At 57.9% G+C, this 21262-nt stretch overlaps 1 protein-coding gene across 10 annotated transcripts; it reads left to right on the forward strand.

Moving 5' to 3' along the window:
- The first annotated feature begins 630 nt into the window (after positions 1-630).
- LOC135446930 (uncharacterized) lies at positions 631-18853 on the forward strand. 10 transcript variants are annotated; one of them, XR_010439933.1, is made up of 7 exons: positions 631-862; positions 3514-3638; positions 4845-4922; positions 5024-5140; positions 6360-6514; positions 7613-7738; positions 18630-18853. XR_010439933.1 is itself a non-coding variant. In XM_064711511.1 (6 exons), exons 1-5 carry the CDS (start codon positions 648-650, stop codon positions 6479-6481), a joined length of 657 nt encoding a protein of 218 aa, XP_064567581.1. In that variant the 5' UTR covers positions 631-647; the 3' UTR covers positions 6482-6514; positions 7613-8711. The 10 variants fall into 10 exon arrangements, 5 of the variants coding, with proteins under 5 accessions (XP_064567581.1, XP_064567582.1, XP_064567583.1 ...); XR_010439934.1 differs by lacking the exon at positions 18630-18853 and adding an exon at positions 5745-6011 and having other exon boundaries at positions 7613-8711; XR_010439935.1 differs by lacking the exon at positions 18630-18853 and adding an exon at positions 5745-6011 and having other exon boundaries at positions 6363-6514; positions 7613-8711.
- Positions 18854-21262: the final 2409 nt, after the last annotated feature.

Below are 21262 nucleotides of genomic sequence, written 5' to 3' on the forward strand. Positions count from 1 at the left end.
TAGCTTATTGTTTCAGTGGATTTCCTTACAGGGATTCAGCCTCTCACTGACCTAAAGGTGGCTTTTTGTCACTTGGTTTGCATTAAATGCTCCCTGTGCCCTTTGTGTCACTTGTCCAGCGAGGACATTCCCAAGAACTGTGCAGCTCCTTATGCCGACAGCATTTTCTCACTCCTTTGGGTGAGTTCTGGACCCTGGAAAAAGGAAAAGCCCTGGGAGCATCAGTGTCAGGAGGGTGGCTGGTGTGTCTGTGACGCGTTTTCAGTGCTCATTAGGCTGGGGCTGCACTCGCGCTAATTAATGGGCACGAGAGCAGCAGGCCGGGTTCGGCCGAGCTCGGCTCGATTCGGCCGGACTCGGAGCTCAGCTCGGTTCGGTTCGACCGACCTCGTAATGTTCAGGATGGTTCGGCTGATCTCGCGTTGGTTCGGCTTTTCTAGTTCGGTTCCGCTTATCTAGTTTGGTTCGGCTGAACGCGATTGCGTCCCGTTCCGTTCAGTTCACCTCAGCTAAACTCGGATCGATTCGGCAAATCGCGGCCCGAGTCGGCCCTTCGGGTACGCTCGGCTGTTCTCGGCCACACTCGGCTGTTCTCGGCTCCACTCGGCCGCACTCGGCTCTTCGGCCGTCCCTGACTCTGCTCCGCAATGGCGGCCGGTCGCCGGGCCCCGCTCCCCGGCCTGAGCCCCGTGAGGGGACAGAGCGCTGGCACAGCCGCCTCGGCCCGGGCCACCCTGTCCCTGCCCGGGCCCGCGTCCCCCGGAGCGCGCCCTGCAGCGCAGAACGCGGCCTCGGAGCCAGGAGCGGGGCCAATGCCCTCGGCTCGGCAGCGGCGGCGGGAGGCGGCGGGCGGTGCCCTCAGGTGAGCGGCCGGAGCGGAGGGAGCGGGGCCGGGGGCACCGGGGCCGGGGGCGCCCTCAGCAGGACGGGGCTGCTTTGGGCGCTGCTGCTGCGCGGGACCCGCTGTGGGTGGGACGGGGCTGTCCCGGCCTGCGGCTCTCTGGGATCGCGTTCCGTGGAATAAAGCTGGGGCTCGTCCCGGCTGCAGGGGCAGCGCTTCATTGTGTGAGAAACAAAGTTCACTCTTTAGAATTTTTACACGTTTGTTAAGGGATAAAAGGCAGGGCTGGGGTGCTTGGCTGTTTGCCAGGAGTACCCGGTCACTTTAAACCGTGTTCTCTAGATTCTGTTCCATTGCAGTGCTGTGTGCATATTCATTAGAGTTTATACATGTTCAAACAGTCCTTGGAGTTTAGATGTTCTTTTGCTTGGTTTTAACCTTCGTGCCATCTTGTGGATTAAACCAATATACTTTATTTCTTCCTGTGGTGCCACCTGAGCAGTCCTGATGGAAACCGATGGCAAACCGGGTTTTGTTGGGTTTGGGACTTGCCATTTCCCCTGCTCCGTGTGTTTTGCCTTAGGAAACAGGAACTGGGCACCGAGACATTTTGTTACCCTAGAAGGGACGAGTTTATTTGTATTTATTTCCTGAGGCGCCTGGAACGATTTGGGTCTCAGCTGGCACCCGAGAGCCTCCTCTGTGTCCTGGGTGGGTGGTGGCGATCAAAGGGGTAAAAGCTGGGGCAGGAGGGTGGGCAGAGAGGAGAGCAGTGGTTCTTTGGGGATTTGCATCTGGAAAGGGCCCTCAGGTTCCTGCTGGGAGTCCTGGGAACAGAGCTGAGAGTGGCTGAGCAATGAGGGCAGTGCAGCTGGAGTGCTGAGAGTGCAGAGGCTGCAGTGGCTGTTGTCTGCTCGCTCTCCCATATCCAGTGCTGGGCTGGCACCCTCGGGGCAGGGGTGGCTTTTAAATGTTTTAAATGCTGCAGCAGCTCCCTCAGATTGGATGGGTGTGAGGATATCCAGCTCTTCCTTAGGGCTTGGAGCGTGGCAAGGGTGCAGAGCTCATGGTCAGTCTTGTTTAAACACTTGGAATAGCAAAATACATTAAAACAGAGACTTTGAGGCAATAACATGGGTGAGTCTGTTGCAAGGATAGGCACAAGCTGTCTTCATTAAAGATCCACACTGCTGGATGTTTGTCAGACCCCTCTGGGGACAGATGTGTCCCCAAAGGTTCATGAACCCCTTGTTTCCTGCTGCAGGGCAGGGTGTGAGCGCGGGCTCGGGGCTGTGTGGCTCCTCCTGCCCGGAGCAGGGACAGCCCTGACTGAGCCAGAGGTTCAGTTGTTGGAGCAGCTGGGGATGGATCTCTCTGTGCCTGGGAATTGCTGTGGCTGCGTTGCTGTCACAGCTGCAGGGCTCCCTCCGAGCCTGGGCCTGCAGCAGCACTTGGAGCTGCTGTGCTGGGCAGGAGCAGCTCTGGGCTGGGGCTTTCAGTGCCATCAGTGCCCATGGAAATGCAGCCTTGGTTTCACTTCCAGTGGCCTCTCTGCTGTGCCACCCTCGGTGCCAGGGCACAGAGCTGTGGGAAGGCTCCATCCCATCTGTGCCACGGGCTGCCAGCGCTTCCAGCAGCAGTGCTGGGGCATCAGGGGCTGCCTTTGGAGTCTGGCTTTCACACAGGGTCACACACTCTGCCCTGCAGCATCCAGCTGGATCCTACAGCTGGACAGTTCAGCCAGCAGGGATTGGAGTCAGCTCTGGGGCCCAGAGCAGGTTCTGTCCCACAGAGAGGGACTGAGCTCCCTGGGATAGCTCAGAGATGGGCACTGGCCTTTGGGGCTGGCAGTGAGTGCTGCAGGTGATTGTGGTAAGGGGGAACTGAAGCTTTCTTAGAGAAGCCCTCAGCTGTGAGGGGAATCTGTGGAAAACAGGTGGTTGGTGCACTGGCTGGTAGCAGGTCCTGGGCTTTTCTTCTTCTTTCCTTTAACCTGTTCTTAAGAGGACCCCAAACCTGCAAAATCTAAAGGAAGGGGGATGTGGGGGTGAAAGTTGCTTTTCATTTTTTGAAGTGTTGCTGTGGATTTTGGTGTGTCAAGTGGCACTACCAAAACAGGATTGGAATAACCAAACTTCAGGACTCTGCACTTCATTCCTTTAATGTGTTTGTGTGGGTGCAGGAAATGCCAAATCCCAAAGCAATTCCATGTCTGCAACTTCAAGTGCAACATCCTTAAAACCAAGTGCTCAGTGTGAGCTTTGCACGTAGATGCCAATGGTCAAAGGCCTTTCTTGTGTCCCAAAAGCAAAAACCTTTGTCTGTGAGGTTTTGGGGGGGATTCTCTTTGGGATTTCTTGTGATGCAGCATCCCAGGTGTCCCTGCCTTTCTGCCAAATCCAGTGGTAAAGGATGGAATGGCTGACACGTGGGGTCTGGGATAAAAATGGTTCTGTTCAAATTAGGCAGAGAATGCAATATGAAAAATGAGCATCCTTTTATTGTCTGAAATAGTCAGGAGTAAAAATGCTGGGAAAGGACACGTTGGTGCTTGAATTGGTGTCACCTCTCATGGATAAAACCCCATAGGGAGCAATCAGGGCAGAAGTATGAGAGCTGGGATCCTTTGACTTCCACAGTGGACTTAATTTTCTTTTTCTCCTCTCTTTCAGGGCAGCAAAAATCATCAAACTCCTCCCATCTTTGCCAAAAGCTTTGGTGTTTGGGCAGCCAAAGGCAAGAGGCTTCAGCGCCAGGGCTCTGCACTGGAGGGCTCTGCTCCTGCCCACGCTGTGGGGTAAGTCAGAGGGACACAGGGCTCCTCTTTTCCTCTCTGCTGGGACTGACTGCCATGGGAATGCCATTCCTGACAGCCCAGCCCCAGCTGTGTCTGCTGGACAAGGGCAGAGGTGAAGGGACAAATGCCAGAGTTCCCTGGGGCTGAGGGAGCTGTGGTGCTGGCTGTGCCCTGAGGGGCAGCTTGGGCACTGCCTGTGCCCTCAGGACTGCTGTGCCCTGAGGGGCATTGGCATGCTGTGCCCAGGGCTGCGTGCCAGGGCGCTTGGGCATGCCTTCCCCAGGACTGCTGTGCCCTGAGGGGCAGCTTGGGCACTGCCTGTGCCCCCAGGACTGCTCTGGGCTCAGGAGCTCTCGGTGCATTCCCAGCCCTGCCAGGGTGGCAGCTGCTGCAGGGCTGGGTGACAGCCTCGGCTGGGGCTGGGGCAGGGCCTGGCCTGGCACGGATGTAGGGGCAGGGCTGGGAGGGTTTGGGAGCAGTGGGAGGAGAATGAGGGATGGTGCGGGCACAGAGCTCAGCCCTGCAGGGCCCTGGAATCTGGGAACAGCTCCAGCTCTCCTGGTGCCAGGGATGGGCTCTGAGGGACTGGGCTCACCTGTGGCCTCCCAGGTCAGCAGGAACAAGGGCAATGTGGTGCCAGAGCTGGGGCCCATCGGGCTCTGTTTCCCTCTGGGAAAGCACAACAGTCTCTGGGCTCAGGTGAGTTTCCTGCAAGTGCTTAGAAGAGCAATCCAGGGAAAAGGGAGTTCAGGAATTGCATCTGCTGCTGGGAACAATGCCTCAGGCTTGCTCAGTTTGTGTCTGTGAGAAGTGGGCTTTGGGCTGGAGACTGAGTGGGAGGGAAGGGGAGTATTTAGAAATGATATCAGCATTTCTCCCAAAACTGGGGTGCAGCAGTGATGGGGGTGGTTGAGTTTGCTCTGGGCCTTGTTTTTCCTTGTGCAGTTTTTCAATTCTGTTGCATGATTTACTGTTCAGTATCTTTCTAACAAAAACTGACAGGAATTTAGGTTCAGGATTAGAACTTAGGTCCATTCACTGCAAATCTTGCCAAGGCTGGGGGACTGGGGTGATGGCTGCTCTCAGCAAAGGTTATTTATAATGCTGTGTCAGATTTCCCTCAGTGCTGGGCAGGAAAGGTGAGGGTTTGGGTCAGGAATTCTGCAAACAAGGCCTGGGTGATGGCTGATTTGTTTTGTTTTTCAGTGAGCCAGGGCTGGCACAGGGAATGGTGCAGGTGCTGGTCTGGCAGTGGAGCTGCTGCCCTTTGGAGCCATTTTAAAGGTGTGATCATAGAACATTTTGGGGGCTGTTTTCAGCAATCTGGGTTTAGAGCTCCTGTCCCCAGCCCGTTGCTGACCCTGAGACATCTGCTCTGGTTTCAGGCTGTCCTTGCTGGAGCACCCTGGTCCCTGCCATCCCCTGGGACACAGAGGGAGCCCTGTCCCAAGTGGCCTTGGCACCTTGGCAGGGATGTGGCAGCAGCCCCAGAGCAGCTGGAGGTGAGAGCTGGGTGTGTGAAACTGAGCAGTGCTTACCTGGGGCTGGGGGCAGGGGAGGAGTTTCCATCCCCCCTGGAGCTTTCCTGCTGGGATGGGGCAGCACAGGGAGCAGCATTAATTGTGCCCCTCCCATGGGCACTGCTGCCCTTGGTGTCTCTGCTGTGCCACCAGACCGTGGCACTTTGCTGCTGCCACTGCCACTGCCACCCCCCCGGGGCTGTGCCCTCCTGCCAGCCCCACCCAGGAGCTCCAGGGGTGCCTGTGTGCTCTGTTGGGAGCGTTTGCTGGGAATGTGCCTCATCCCTGGCAGTGTCCCTTTGTCCCTGGGCTGCCAGCCAGAGCTTTGGGCTGCTCAATCCAGGGCTGGATTGCCCAGGGCACTGAGAGGGAGCAGCACAGGGAGGGTGACAGAGAGGGGCTGGCAGAGCCCAGCTGGCAGCCTGTGCTGGTGCTGCAGGTGGGCTGTGGGCACTGCAGGGAGTGAATGTCCCTTCCCTTATCAGTCCTGCAGATCCCAGGGGCTCCTAGAGCAGGATTTTATTCCTTACTCCTTTGTGGAAATTCATTCTCCCAATTGCCATGAGCAATTCTTTGATTTCTCTAGGAGAAAACCTCCCAGCAGAGACAGATTGCAGTGGAGGCCAGAGTTGTGTTTGGAGCAGGGAGTGCTGAGAGCTGAGTCTGCCTGTGCTGCCACAGCCTGGGAACAGCCTGGGAACAGCCTGGGAAAGGGATTGGGGCAATTTCTGATGCCCCAGTGAGAAGAACACAAACTCAGCCATTCAGCCTGACAGGCCCCTCCACCAGAGCTCAGCACACATCCTCAGAGGGAAGTCCAGCATCCAAAGGGAAAAAAACCCAGAAGAAAAAGGTGATTTATTTTGATTTAAACTTATTTCAAATTCTTAAAGCCCAACCAACATTTGCTCTTGATTTTGGTTGGGTGAATAACGAGCAGTGGGCACAGGTGATGCCATTCATGTAGCTGAAAACCTGGTGTAATCCAGAGGGGATACAAGAACTGTTTGTGTAGGAAAATGCAATGTGAGGGGATGTCAGGGGGAGTGAGGTGGCATTTGTGAGGGAATTGCTGAGGTCATTGAAGGGAGCCCAGCAGACAATTCCCCTGGGAAATCCGAGGCCCCTCGGGCCCACACCCAGGACTCTCCAGGGCTGAGGGGGCAGCCCTGGGACTCACTGTGTCCTCCTTCCTTGGCAGCAGCCAGCAGGGAAGGGACAAGAGGATCCCTGTGGGATGAGGCTGGAGAGAGCGAGCAGAGGAGCAGCCTCAGGCTGGAGAAGGGCAAAGGGACCAACGTGGTGTCACCAGGGCACCTGTGAGGAGCAGAATGGACACTTGGAGGCCACATGGAGGTGAGGAGTGGATGGTTTGGGACAAAGTCTGAGTTCATCTACAGGGAAATAAGTAAGGGATATTTAGAAGGGAAAAGCTGAGGTGAGGAGCTCACCCACCCTGGCACAAGGTGTGTTTGCACAGCCTGGAGCCAGAGGTGAAGGTCAATCCAAAGCCAACCCTGCTCAACCTCTAAATCCCAGGATAAGTTGTACAGGCTGCCCACTGAGGGATTAAAAACACGAAAATGAAACCAAGAGCATTAATGAGGTTCCTGGGAATCCCATTAACTTGTTGTCAGAACTCCTAACACAGTTTTGAGCTTTGATGACAAGAATGCATTTCTTTATTTGGATTATGACTGTGTGGGATGTGGGGTTTATTTGGATTCTAAAGCTCTCATGGTGGCCCTGACACTGCTCAGGAGCTGGTAGGGAAAGCAGAGTCAGAGCTCCTGGCAGGCACAGGGTGTTTCCCCCATAGTGGATTGTGGAGGAATTGTCTGGGACCAGGATTGTCCCTCTGGGTGATGCCACTTGCTGTGATTTGTATAATTTCATACATTTAATTCCCAAAACTTCCCAGCCCAGGGGTTTGAGCTGACAGGGCAGGACAAAGATTGTTCTCTGTGTGGGGCCCAGATTTGGGGTTCCCTGTCAGCTGTGCTAGTTGTGATGAATTATACCCAGAGCCCCAAATTCCCTGCTCCATTCCCACTGCAGTAACCTCCCAGTGCCCCATGGAGTGTGGGCATTCCCATGCAGAGCTGCTGCCTTGGACAGCAGCTGTGCCAGGAGCCAGCAGAGCTCCCAAGGAAGCTCAGCAGCACAGGGACAAGGACAGGGCTATATTCCATAGAACTGGCTGTTTCTAACCCTCACCCCAATAGTGTCCCTGGGGTCACTGGACAGAGCTGCCTGGAATTGAGCTGGTTTCACCCCCTGAGCTCCAGGATGGAGAACATTCAGTTGGTGTTTAAAGCAGGAGAAGGCAGTGGCAGATGTGCTCCCAGCCTGTGCTGGGGCAGCCCCTGTGCCCAGGGGGGGACATCTCTCCCTGCTGAAGCTCAGCTCCTTTCAGAGCCTCAGCAGTGGCCTCTCCAAATTCTTTTCTCTCAGGAAAGGGATGCACATCCCTGTCTTCAGCACACCTCCAGTGGGACCCACCTGTGAAAGCTCTCCACCACTTGTGCACTTGCAGCTGGATCCCTGAAAAACTCCAAACTGCATCCCACTGATTTTCAGGTATCTCTGAGGGCTCCTGCCTGGGATTTAATATCTGTGGGGGAAGATTGCCTTGGCTTCAGTGCTGCTGATGGATGGTGGCCTCAGGCTGGGCAGGAGGGAAGGATTTGGGGTGGCTGGGACAGAGCCAGCAGCTGTGTGGGAGCTCTGAACCGGGAATTGCTGTGTGAGCCCCTGTGCAAACGGGCCGTGCCTCCATTCCCAGGTAATGCCAGCTGCTCCTTGGGCTCCTCCTGGGCTCTTGGTGCTCTGTGTGGGCTGGAGCATTTCCACGTGCCTGCTCAGAGCAGCCCCTGGCCCAGGAGCCACGGTGCAGGCACAGCTCCTCCTGCAGATCCCACAGACACGAGGGGCTGCTTGCCTTCAGGAGCTTCTGGCTCCTCCTGCCCTGCGCTCCCAGCCAGCTGGGACACCCTGAGGGAACACCAAGGAGCACAGCTGGCAGCGAGCAGGAGACACCGAGGCCTCTGGGCCCAGAAACAGCCCCGGCCTCAGCAGCCACCATGGCTTTGGCCTGGCAGCGCTCACCTGCAGGAAACGCCCCTGCCACTCTCCAGAGGAACCCTCAGGAATTGTCTGGTTCCCTTCTTCCTGGGGAAACAAAGGGACGTTGTGTGAGCACATTTACAGCTGCTGGGTAAATCCTGAGAAGGGCAGAAAAATCAGGGTTATGGGGAAGAGTTTGGTGCTGACATGTTGAGTGCCAGCCAGTTCTGCCCTGCAGCCATTGCAGGGGCTGGTGTGTAAAGCAGCATTAGCAGAAGGGAAGGAGCTGCATTTGCAGAGGAAGTCTCTTACTGGCAGCAGTCATTCCCATCCCATGCAGGACCTTTGGAACAGCCCTGGGATTGGCTCAGGTGCTGAGCAGGGTGCTGAGAGGACCAAAATTCTGTGTTCGATGTGCAGCTGGGCTGGTCACTTCTCAGCATTTGACTTGGTGATCCTCACGGCTCTGGAAATAAAGAACAAACAGTTGTCACTGGTTTTTAACACTGGGGGTTTTTCCCTAGCGTTTCCCTGCGGCTCCAGTCCCACACCAGGCACAATGGGAGCGGGAGCAGCAGCGCCTCGGCCCCAGCGGCCGTCCCAGAGCGGCTGCTCCCGGCCGGGGCGCTGCAGCCCCGGGGGTGCGGGCACGGAGAAGGGGCTGGGGCGCTGCGGCTCGTAGGGGAGTGCGGGGCTCGTGGGGTTACCGGGCCGGGGGGCTGCGGGGCGGCGCCGTGTCCGCCAGGGGGCGCCCCGCGGGGCGGGCGGCGATACCGATGGGGTCCTGGGGCCGGTACGGGCGGTGTCCGTGTCCTTCCCGCTTCCAGCGCGATCCAGAGGCTGCTCCCAGGAAGCCTCATCCTCCTGGCGGGCACGGGCTCCCTGTTGCCGCAGCCGGAGCCGGAGCCCCGGCAGGACCCAGCCCTGCGCTCGCCGCAGCCGGAGCGGTAGCGCCTGTCCCGGAGTGGTTCTTTCCGAACGCGGCGATGCCGGTCCCGATCCCAGCCCCAATCCCGCCTTGATCCTCTGGCGCCAGTACGCGCACCCTGCCCGCCGAGGTAGAAGTGGCTCGGTCCGGTTCCCACAGGAAATACCGGCAGGACCAGGACCCGAATCCCCGGGCCCAGATCCTGTTCCTACCTGAGCGTCTTGGACCCCGGGTAGGAGCAGCAGCCCCCGATCCGACTCTCCGCACAGCGCTCCGACCGACGCTCCCACTGCATCCCGAGCTGAGCATGCCCCGCAGAAAGCGGGACCGGCGTCGATCCGCGGGGATTTATGGACCGGGGGGGCGGGCCCGGGGGGTAGCTCCCCCTCCAGGCCCCTCCCCCGGGTGGGGCCCCGCCCCCTCCCGGGGACCCCGTCCTCAGGACCGGGGGAAGAGGAGGGAGGACCCCTGGGGACGGTCGTGTGTCGGGCTTTTTTTTTTAATGTGCATTCACACTGCAGAGTGACGCGCCCCCCTCCCTCCCCCGGGGCCCCGTCCGGAGGAGCGGTCCGGGTGAGGGGGCGGGGCCTGGAGGGGGAGCTACCCCCAGGCCCCGCCCCTCCCCGAACCCCTCCTCCAAAGGGGGCTCTCCCCGACCCCCCCCCCAGGGATCCCCTGCTAGTGAGGGGGCCCCTGTTACACGGACCCCCCACCCCAGGACCCCCCCAGTGTGATGTAGGGACAGCCGGAGCCCCGGCGGTGTGGGGCGCTGTGTTGCACTGCAATGGGGGAACCCGCAGAGCGGCTCCGGCCCCGTGTGGGGACCCCAGCGAGGGCGGGGGCGCCGGGCTCCGGCCCTCAGGGCTTTATTATTGCCCGGCACCCCGAGCCCCGCGGTGCGAGGGAAGGAGGAGAGGGGAGGACGGGGAGACAGGAGAGATGGGGGTGGTGAGTGAGGACGGGGAGGGAGAGGGGTCGGAGTGAGGAGGGAAGCGGGAGAGGAACGGAAAGGCCGAGGGGCAGAAGAGGGACGGTGGAGAGAGGAGAAATAGAAGGGAGGAGCGGGGAAGGGACAGAACGGGAAGGAATGGGGGGGGTCGGGTTTGGGAGGAGAGGAAAGGAGCGTTTCAGGGGGAGAGGGAAGGGAGAGAAAGAAAGGGAATACGCGGAGAAGGAAGCAGGGAAGAGGAAGAGAGGGAAGAGGAAGAGAGGGACAGAAGGGGAGGCCGAAGCCTCCGCGCCTTACCTGCGGAGCCCGCACAGGGAGCTCCCGTCCGCACCTTGCTCTGAGTGAGCAAATGGCGGCCGAGGTGATTTCCGGGGTCTAAATCGCCTCGGCCCCGCCCCGCGCAGCCGCGCTGGGGCCCCGCGCACCTGAGCTGGGCCCGCCCCTGGTTCCGTCCTTTGTGCCACATGGCCCCATCGCTGGCCCCGCCCCCGCTTCCGCCCCCTGCGATGCCTGGTACCGCCCCATGTTCTATCAGGCACTGCCCCCTGTGCCGCCCAGTCCCGCCCCTGGCACCGCCCCATGTTCTGTCAGCCCCCGCCCCTTGTGCCCTCTGGCCCCGCCCTGAGCCCGCCCCCCCTTTGCGGGTTCGCTCGCGGCCCCGCCCCTCGCAGCTGGGCCGAACCGGGGCCGCTCCGGGCGCGGAGCCCGGGGCTCCAAGGCGGGGCCGGGAACGGGACTGGCGGTTCTGGTTCAGCTCCTGTCGGTATCGGCCGGGGGCCTTGCCGGGGCTGAGGCACTCCGCGGCCCGAGCCTCCCCGGACCGGTGGGGACAGAAGCTGCCCTGCCACGGGTGGGGCAGGGAGTTCTGGGGCCGAGGGGCACCGGGGACAGTCCCACCCCTGTGCTCGGGCCGGCGGGGCCCGGCGCTCCCGGCGGTTTCCTCTGGCGGAGGGTGGGGGACAGGCGGGAGGCTCATCGTGGAGGAGTTTTTGGGGCGTCGGGGCCATGGTGGGCCTGGAGCAGTGCGGGCTGTGAGGGAGGGATGTTCCCCTGGGAGCGGGTGTACCCGGCCGGGCTGTGTTTCCGGGCGGGGTGGGAGGTGTTGCAGCTGAAATGAGCCTGAATACAGCGATTCCCCACATCTGCCAGCGCTGCCCCGCAGAGACACAGGACCGGGCACGGAGGGTGCCTCCATCCCAGGTCCCAAGCATTTCCCATAAACTGGATATGGGGTAGGGGTGGGCAATACCCGTCCAGCTGCCTGCTGCTACATCACACACGGGGTCACAAACAGAGCTGCAGTGCTGGCTCTCGACTGCCCCGTGCCATGTTTTGGGTGCTTGGAACACGCTGAGGGGATCAGGTTTGGAGCTCAGAAAGGGACAAAGTCCTGCATTTTTCACAGTGGAAAACAGAGACTAAATCCAGTGGGTTTGGGTCTATAGGCAAAAATTTAGTCTTATTTTCACCTTTTGAGAACAGACACTAAATATTGCATTTTTTTGGGCCTTGAAACCAAGCTCTGGGGGATGATTTTGGGTCCCAGAAGCACAGCCCAATGTTTGTGAAGCTCAGAAAAAGTAAAGTAAGTCTTGCATTTTCTTTTCTTGAAAATGCAGGTCTAGTCCAGTGTTTCTGGGACTCAGAAAAATGACCAAGGGGCACTTCCCAGAAACATGGAAACAGCAGCTCAGCTGGCTGCTTTCAGCCCCCAGAGCAGAGGCTGGGGAGGGCCTTTGGGGGGGAGGGCTGGGGATGAGGACCCTTCTCTGGAGGAGGGGTCCGGTTGCCTTGGTCCCCAAACATAGGGACACCAGCACGCCCCAGGCTGTTTTAGGGGTCTGAGACAGTCTCAGGAAAGAAAAGCACTTTTCAGCCCCTTTTCCACATCCAACTGTTTATGGTGCACAACCACTACAACAGTTATGACTTTTATTTACACAATAACTTTATGACAATTAATAGTTATAACAAAGTTAATAGTTATATGTAATTGATGACAGTGAGTCATGGACAACTTGGCCAAAAGCCCAGATAACTGCAATTAGCTGGAGTTTTAAAGTGGCTTGTAACTAAAAGCAGGAGTTATTAAGGCAGAGCTGGAAGGAACTGGAGCAGCCACCAACTGCAGCATCTCAGTTCCAGAGCTGGAATGAAGAACACGCCACAGCCAGAGCTGGAGGTTCAGCAAGCTGGACTGGGTAACACCTGCAAGTGAAACAAGCAGAAGGAACAGACATCACCTGGGCCCTCAGATTTCCTGAGCAATAAGTCAGCAGGGGTCCATCAGCAGGAGCTGCGAGCACCAGGAACAGCTCTTGTCCAGCGTCCATCAGCTGGAGCTGTCACAGGCACAGGCATCCCTGAGCGAGAGCTGAGCTCACCTGCAGCTGCAGCAGGAACCTCTCGTGGCTGGATCTGGAACTGGTGCACCCCGGATTCCCAGCCAGGCGCAGGCGTGCATGTCCCTCATCAGGAGCTCTGAGCAGCCTCTTCCCTCGGGGAGCGAAGCCAGACCAGGGGCCGCTCTCTGTCTGCACGGAGGCGGCTCCCAGTCCCAGCCCTGAGAGCAGAAGGGAGGCGGGGGCTCTGCAGGGACGTGGTGCAGTTGCAGCAGCGTCTCCTCTGTCTCTGCAGAAAGGGGGTCACTCAGCATGCCCGGGGTGCGCAGCACAGCCCCACACGAGATGCCCGTCCCCCCTCCCAGGCAGGGGCAGCCCTTCCCTCCCTGCTGCCCCTGCTTTGGGCACAGACCGTGCACCGAGGACAGGGAGGCAGAAATCTCAACGGGAGAGCTCAGGGCTCAGCCCCAGAAGAGCAGAGGAGGAGGCACAGATTGCTGGAAGCCCCCTGCTCAGTGAGGGGCACTGTGAGAACAGAGCCTGGGGCTGAGCCTGGCCTGGCCCAGCACCTTCCCCCAGCCACCCTCACCCTGCCCCAGAGCAGGACTGGGGAGCCACAGACTGTGCTGCCCATCCTAACAAACACCACTGGGCCAGGCACAGCACGACCCCGATCCCAGCCTGAACACGCCTCAGGGCGCGTCCCTCAAACAACGCCGAGCCAAGGCCAGCACTAAGGAGCAAATGACACCGGACACGAAGGGCCCGGAACAACCAGAAGTCCCCCGGGAGGGGGAGCGGGGCAGGATCGTCCCCAGCCCGTCTGGGACCAGAAGCCAAAGCAGCAGCAGCCCTGGGTGGCTGCTGATGGTGTGAGGAGAAGCCACCCCCGGGCAGCTCTGGTGCAGCCCCTTCTCCCTGCTCCCTTCGCAGTGACGGCTCCCACCATTGTCAGGCACAGCTGAATCCCAGCCCCAGTTCCTGTCCCAGCCCCCCTGCAGCCAGGGCCCTGTCCAGGAGCACTGCCAGTGCAGCCCCAAACCACGCCAGGACAGGACAGGCCACACAACCAGAAACCACAGCACAACCATGTTCTTCCCAAGGAACAGCCAAGCACAGTGCAGAGGCACAGCCGTGACCCTGGCCCTGCTGCAGCCTGCTGCCAGCCCCAAAGGGGCCCACAGCAGGGCCAGCACCGGAACCAGCACAGCGCGTTCCCCTCAGCCATAGCCCGGCACAGCTTCCTCAGGTCATGTGAATCGAGGCATTCCTTCCTTCCTGCCTGATCCCGCAACCTTCCCCAAAGCTGCCCAGGTCAGAGCACTCACGTGGGCTCATCCTCCTGTGCCAGCCTCTCTTGGTGCCACGCTGGGGCCGTGCTCCTCACCTGGGCTCATCCTCCTGTGCCAGTGTGCCCAGGGCTGCTCCTGCTGGGGCCGTGCCCAGGCTGAGCCCCTTGGCCAGTCCCCTGTGCTGCTTCCTGTATGGAGGCAGTCCCTGGTGAGGAAGAGGCTGCAGCTTTGCCCCTTGGAAGACAAAGCTTTTGCCCCAGCAGGAGCTCCCAATGCACACCACAGGTCCCTGCAGGCAGCACAACGCAGTGCTGAAAGCTGACCGTGCTTCTAAGGACTGCAGCCGACCCCTGTGCACCCTCACTGCCCCTTTTCTCACAGCGCTGCAGGGGCCGGGGCAGCCCCCTGAGTCTCCCTGGAGCTCCTGAGCTTTCTGGACAAACACGAGCCCCCGGTGCCTCTCAGAAGCTTCTCCTGGGCCCAGGGCGGGTGTAGAGGCTTTGCCTCCTCTTCCTCCCCCTGCCGTGGCTGCAGGCCCCACCTGCCCCTTCCTTTGGTGGCTCTGCCTCCCTCCGGTGAGCCTGGGAGCAGGGACCCAGCTGTGCCGAGCCGGGCTGCCCAGGCAGGGCCGCTGGACAAGGCACAGCTGGCTCGGAGACAGGGACAGTCAGGAAAGCCTTCCCCAGACTGACCGAATTTCACAGCAATGACCCGGTGGCTGCAATTGCTCCATCCTCTGCGAGACCCCATTCGGGGAGGGTCCATTTTGGGGAGCAGTGCCGGGCAGCCTTCTCTGCAGCCTCCCCGCAGCTGAATCCCTGCGAGTATGTTTGGAAAACACTGGTGTAGGCTCCAAGTTCCAGAGCACCCTCGACTCCCTTCTCTGCCATCTCACACTTTGCCGCGGGATAGGCCCCAGGCCGGGGCAGCCCTGAGCTGCCGGCACAGCCCCGGCACGGCTGCTTCTGCCCCCGGGCTGGGAACCGCAGTTCGGGACAGCCCCGAGGTGGGAGAGCACGTACTCACCCTGGGCCCGAGCTCCGGAACGCCTCGTCCGTGCCCGCAGACACCCACAGGTCTCCCCAAGCGCACAGCGCAGCCCGGAAAGGGCGAGGACCCCGGCCCCTCTGCCAGCGGCCAGCCCCGACCACACGGCCGGGCAGCGTCCGGCTCCCCGTTACAGCCCAGTCACGGCCGCGGGGACCGTGCCCGTCTCCCCGAGGCGCTGCCAAACCACAGCCCCGTCAGGGCCCCGCCGCCCTCCCAGAAAAGGCCGCGGGGCGCGCACGGTTCCGGCCCCGGGCGGGGCTCGCCCCCAGCGCTCCGCCCCGGCCCCGCCCCGCGGCGCAGCCCCCGCCGAGGAGCCCCCTGCGGGACGCGTCCCGGTACTGCAGGCAGCGCCCCCGAGCGCATCCCAACGCAGCCGAGCCGGTGCTGCGGCCCCACGGCGGCGCTTCCCGAGTTACGGCTCCCTGTGTCCCTGTAGGGCCCCGCCCGCTCCCGGAACGGGACCCGTGGCAGCCAGGTTTGGTCCCTGATCATTCCCGGCGAGAAGCGATACCAGCTCTTCCCCGTTCCCGAACGGCCGCTGCTGTCAGAGGCCCGGCGTGGAGAGGGGGCAGCCGGGTCGCATTTCACACCAGACCAGTTCGTGGTTCGAACTCAGCCGAACTGAGCCGAATCGAATCGAGCTTGGCGGAACCCAGCCTCCTGCTCTCGTGCCCGTTAATGAGCGCCTGTGATGGACTTTTGGATCAAGGCATTTTCCCTGTTGATTTCCCTGCTTCTGCTTCCCTCTTGCCCTCCCTGTGCTGTCTCAGCCTGCTGAACTTCTTACCCCAAAACTGCCTTGGCTCCCCTTTACCCTCCAGTAAATCCCATCTTCCCTACTTCTGTCACGTCCCTTTCTTTACTGCATTCCTTAACAAACCATCCCTGACCCGTAAGCTTTGTTTTCGGTTAGATTCGGCTCGGTTCGGCTGAAGTCGAAGCCACTCGCTGCCTTCGGCTGAGCTTGTTTTGGTTCGGCCCAACTCCGTTCGGTTCGGCTCAATTCGGAGCTGCTCGTGCCTTCGGCTGAACTCGGCTCGGTTCGGCCGAATTCGGAGTCGCTCGCTCCGTTCGGCTCCGTTCGGCTCGGCTCCCTGAGGGCGGGAAAGCGGCGCCGCCTCACGTTAAACTCGCCCAGCTCGGGGCTCTCCTGATGCCGCGTCCCGCGGGCGGCCCGGCCGTGGCACAGACACGGACGGCAGAGCGGGGTCGGGCAGGAGCTCATTAGGCTATGACCGCACTCAAGCTAATTAATGGGCACGAGAGCAGCAGGCCGGGTTCGGCCGAACTCAGTGCCACTTGCCGGGTTCGGCCAAGCTCGGTTCGGCCAAGCTCGGTTCGGCTCTGCCGTGCTCGGTTCACTCACGATTCCTTATGAGAGGCATCACTGCTCTTCCCTGCTGCTCCGGGAATGGAGCATCAGCCGGGCACAAGCCTTGGAAAAAGCCTCGGGAACAAGTCTCCCTATGAGACGGTCATCGGGTGCTGGGAGCAAGAACCGTCACAGCGGGGTGGTTACATCTTGTGGGGACAAGAGTTACCCCAGGCAAAGCCTCACCGTCACGCCCCGGGGGTGAGGGAGCTTGATCACAGCACATCTGGGGACACAGGGATGGACCTCATCCCTTAAACTCCCAGAGTGGGGATCCCCTAGGGACCTGCACTGCAGAAACTGCAACAGGAGCTAAAGCAATCACCAAGCTAACACTAGCAAACCTAGAAATACAAGCAAACAGACAAACCCAAACCAAAATAAAAAAAGGCTGGAGGAAAACCCAAATGTCCCGGCAGGCACAGACCAGACTGGCAGGTCTGAGTTTCCCGCATCACAGTGCCCTGGGCTGTGCCAGCTTCACAGGGAGGGCAGCGTGCCAGGGCTGCCTGCAAGGAGCCTTCTGCAGCGGGCACCAGGACAGAGGGGCAGGCAGGGCACCTGGCATTGCGGAGACGTGGGAAGCCCGGCCCCACCAGGCCACAATTATGAGCTGGGCAAAACTTTCCTCCTGGAGGATCAAAGGTTCTCTGGAAAAAATGGAGCTAATCCATCGCAATCTGTTCCTCCAGGAGATAAGGAGGAGTGGGCACCCACCCAGGAAATGGGGAGCAAGTGGGAAGTCTGTGTGGGTCAGCTCCTGCCTCGGTCACGGGTTTGTCCTGGCAGTGGCAGTGTCACAGACAGAGGAAGAAATGTGGCTGACAAAGCCCTGCTGTCCACAGCAGCTGCCTACGGCTCACTGCAACAACTGAGAGTGGAAGCTCGGAGCCCAAGGGAAAAAGTCCTGTGTGAAGGACTGTGTGCCCTGCGCATCTCCAGGAAGCCACTCACCAGCTGCCGGAGCACCCGTGGCTCTGTCGGACAGCTTCCCAGCCGGCACAGCAGAAAGGAACTCGGCGTGGCTGTGCCAGGGCTGTATGTGCATCTCCACAGCCTGCAAAGAAATCAGAAACAGGAGAGAATATATCACAATTCCAGCCCTGGACAAGAACATATCACAATTCTGGCCCGGGAAGAGAACATATCACAATTCTGACCCTCAGTCATGTGATTGAGGGACAGCCACTTAGTCCTGGAGGGTGCAAGTGCTTTAATTCCAGCTGTGCACATTTAGTATTCCGTGTAGCTGAGACCTGGGTGGTTCTCTCTGGCTCAGCCCCAAAGTCCAGCTGGAAGCGGGGCCACATCCCTGCCACGGGTAAGGAGGCCTATGCCTGAGCATCAGCTGGAGCATCACCCTCCTCACTGCAGCGCTCATTGCAGGGCACTACAAAGCAGAAATTCACCTCTCTAATGACAGCTGTAGCTGTGGACCAGTTTGGGCTGATGGATATGGTGCTGGGAGATATTAAGAACTTGTTGGCAAGAAGCGCCGTTGGCGTTAAAAAAACCTCAATATGGACATGGTTACCTGAAACCGGGGTGATTTTACCATCTTGCCGAGGTGGTGTGTTGCACCCAGTCACAGGAAACCTCTGTTTCTCTGACCATTCTCTGAGACAGGCAGTCCCTAAAATCTCTGGCAGTCAGAAAGCGCAGGCTGGGAAGGAGCTGCCAGGGCCCAGTGGCCTTGTGCGGTGTCTGTTTCCCCCTCTCCCAGCCTGTCGGAGAGCTGAGAAGCATCTTCTAGCCGGGCGTGCCGTCAGCTGTCAGCCAGGTCTGCATCAGCTCCCCCAAGCTCTGCAAACGCAAAGGTGCCTGTGACCGAGGGCTCCCTGGCTGACACGAGCCTGAGCTTTATTTCAGTCCCCGAAGCGCGGCAGGACCGTCCCGCTGGCGACGCCGCGCCCGGGGAGCCGCTGTCTGACCCGAGCGGTCCCTGTCCCGCGCAGCCCCGCTTCGCCGCCCAAGGACGCGTGTCCGCTGCCGGCTCTCTCCCTTCCTTCCTTCGCTCCAGGCTCCTTTCCTTCGCTGCCGCCTCCCTTCCTTCGCTCCCGGCTCCCGTTCTTCGCGGCCGACTCCTTTCCTTTCGCTCCCGGCTCCCGTTCTTCTCTCCCGGCTCCCGTTCTTCGCTCCCGGCTCCCGTCCATCCCGGCCGGCTCGCTGCCGAGCACCTGCTCCCGGTGGGAGGGGCCCGTCCGCCTTGGGCGCGCCCTCCCGCCCGCGGTGCCGCCGCTCCGAGACACCCCGGCTCGGGCGCGGTTTAGTGCTTTTAAAACCGATGCTCTCGCCGCTTCATCTCGGTGATGCTGTGCTGCGGCGATTAGGTCGGGTTGCCATGTACGAGACGGCAACGACTTCCCTCGCTCCAAACTCTCTGCAAGCTCTGCAGCGTCAGGAGTGTTGGCTTTGTTGTCCCGTTCGACCGCTCGGCAAAGCCACAGCCCCCGTTTCTGCTCTCCTCTGCAGCGTCTGCCGAGGGAGACCCCGAAGGAAACAGTCCTGAGGATTAAATGTCCGTGCCTGTACACAAATCATCGGTCTCTGCACCAGGACGCCCGTGCAGCCAAGGGAGGGAAGGCAGCACTGCTGGCTGCACCTCCCCTATGACTGAGCAAGGATTTGAGACAGCCAAAGCTGACAGGCAGCAACAGAAGTCTCACTGTGTGTGCTAGAAATCTTTCAGTGCTGAATGCACACCGAACCAGCCCCCTTGTCATGTTTCTTCTAGTGAAGCATTAGCATTAGTGTCAAAGCTTGTTAATGCGATACAGACATCATCCAGTGAATGTGTGTATGTATTCCAGTTCAGTTTGGGTGTGTTGCTGCACTGAATAACGTGGGAGGGAACGGTGGCTGTCACTTCTCCTTATGCTGCTGCTAAACACGATCACTGCAGGGCCTGGGCTGGCCTACCTTGCTAGGAGAACTCTGGGGGGAGTGACAGAATGTTCAAAGTAATGAAATACTGGCATGACAGTATTATTTCCAAGTATCTATTTCTGACACACTTGTTGGGGTAATTACTCTGCGTAGTATTTTTTACTTCAGGCAGTAAGTGAGGTGTATCAGCTTCATCCTGAGCAGGTGTCAGCACGTTCCCAGAAGGAATATTAGCTGCTGTCCAACCCGCTACAGAGGCCAGCAGAACGAGGCTGGTGCACATCTGAAATGAAGCACACTTTTACTTGGACTGCTTTGGGAAATTTTTGTTGAGATGTTTCTGCACACCTTCTTGTGACATGTTGAATTTAGAGATGAGCTGATATATGCAGGAACACTGTTCTGTCATCACTGTCTAAGTTTTTGAAGATTTCAAATCCCTGCATATTAAGTCCTAAAATTTTGACCATTACTTATGACATGGATGACACCACATCAATTTCTTTAAGGAAGCCCATGATGCACAGATGCTGCAGACCCACTTCAAACACTGATGAAGTATTCAAGTCCCCTTCTTCCCTCAAGAGTTTGGCATCACTGCATTTATTCCAAGTGCTGTAAACTCACATCAGGATTTATTTGGATATTCTGCAATTTATATGTACATGTGTACATAAGCAGCTTTTATGTTAGCTACAAATACCCTCCAATGAAAGTCTCCATCATGAATCACATTTCCTTAAGGAAGTTGGCTCTGCTAAAATAATGAAGCTAAATTCAGATGGCCTGGGGCAAACCCTTTGGCAGATATGTGTTTTTATTCCTGTAGTCTAAATGAGAATCTTTTCAGGGTAATCTAAAATATCCCTGGACCCAGCTTCCTTAGAAGAGAAATTGCACTTGGTACCATAATGACCTTAGGAAACAAAGCTTCATTTAAACTTAAAAGCGTCAGCCACAATTAAAGCACTGCTTCATTTTGCTAGGATCTGTTTAAACCACTGCCAGTTAAACCATAACAGGGGCCACTGACCTTAAGTTTCTAACAAGCAATTAACTCTAGCATGCTTCCTAAAATATTAGTCCTTTAGTAAATCAGAAAAAAATCCACCAAAACAAAACAACACCCCCAAAAACAACAGAGAAAGCCCCCAACCCCTAAACAAACAATCAAACAAACAAACAACCCCCCCCAAAAAAATACACAAAACAAAAAAAATACCCCACCCTCCAATAGGTGAGTCTGAGCAGGTCTGTTCTAGAGCACCATCTTTCATTATTATGAATTCCACTGAACTAATTGCAATCATCTTCTACCCAACTCTCATCCCCCAAACCCAAGAACTTTGTTTTTTTTTTTTTTTTTAAAGCAAGTATCTCTACCTCCACGCATCAATTTTTTGGTCAAAATAATCCAAAAACCGAGGAGTTCCAGGTTAACAGCAGCAAAACCTGATGTTTAGAACAACAGCTGTTGTTGCAGTACCTGACAGAAATGCCCCCTAGGCTTTACTGCCGGGTGGTTCCACTTGTTCTCCCTCTGGGGCAGTCGTACTCTTCTGAGCTGCACAAGCTCTAAGGAGGCACCTGAAGGCAAGCTCTAAATAAACACAAGACTTACATTACCCCAGTTTGCTGTCATTTGCCTTGAAGAGGGCTTAAATGTTTCAGTAAGTGCAAAATTGCAACACTCTAACCGCTGTCTCATTAGGCATCAGAATAAACAGCTGCTTATTTTAATGGCTTTCTTCAGGCAGTTGCAAACAGTTCTTTTGCCACATGCTGTGGTCTGTGCTTAAACATTATCGGAGGCTGATTCTGCCAAATGCAGTCTGTGGCTGCCTGCAAGGTAAAAGCATCTCTGAAAGCACCACCAGCCCTACAGCAGCTGTATGGCAGTAAAGAAATGTGACATAACTTTGGAGCCACTGAAATGGTACAATTGCCTCCAATCCCAATTTTCTAGCTGAGTTTTGCCAGCAAACAGCCTAGACCTTGGATTCCTCTCCAAGAAATCCACAGATATCTGAGTATGACATTTTGTTTCTGCTTGCTAATGTGTTTGCTTCATGCTAGGAAGTGCCAGTCACATTTCACCAGTCCTGGAGACCCAGTTGGACATTTAAAGACAAGTTTCCAGATTGTCCCAATATATATTATCGGAGCAAAAAGAGATGCCAAACCTTACAGAAGGATTGTGAAAATGCAGGTAGAAGTCA

Source organism: Zonotrichia leucophrys, chromosome 4, assembly GCF_028769735.1.
Source record: "Zonotrichia leucophrys gambelii isolate GWCS_2022_RI chromosome 4, RI_Zleu_2.0, whole genome shotgun sequence".
Classification (NCBI taxonomy): Eukaryota; Metazoa; Chordata; class Aves; order Passeriformes; family Passerellidae; genus Zonotrichia; species Zonotrichia leucophrys.

What these genes read in the sequence shown, in the direction of transcription:
- LOC135446930 (XM_064711511.1), top strand. Translation starts at nt 648, where the DNA reads ATGGCGGCCGGTCGCCGGGCCCCGCTCCCCGGCCTGAGCCCCGTGAGG. An exon ending in GCGGCGGGCGGTGCCCTCAG is followed by an intron (nt 863 to 3,513) that starts GTGAGCGGCCGG and finishes CCTCTCTTTCAG; the next exon opens with GGCAGCAAAAATCATCAAAC. An exon ending in GCTCCTGCCCACGCTGTGGG is followed by an intron (nt 3,639 to 4,844) that starts GTAAGTCAGAGG and finishes TTTGTTTTTCAG; the next exon opens with TGAGCCAGGGCTGGCACAGG.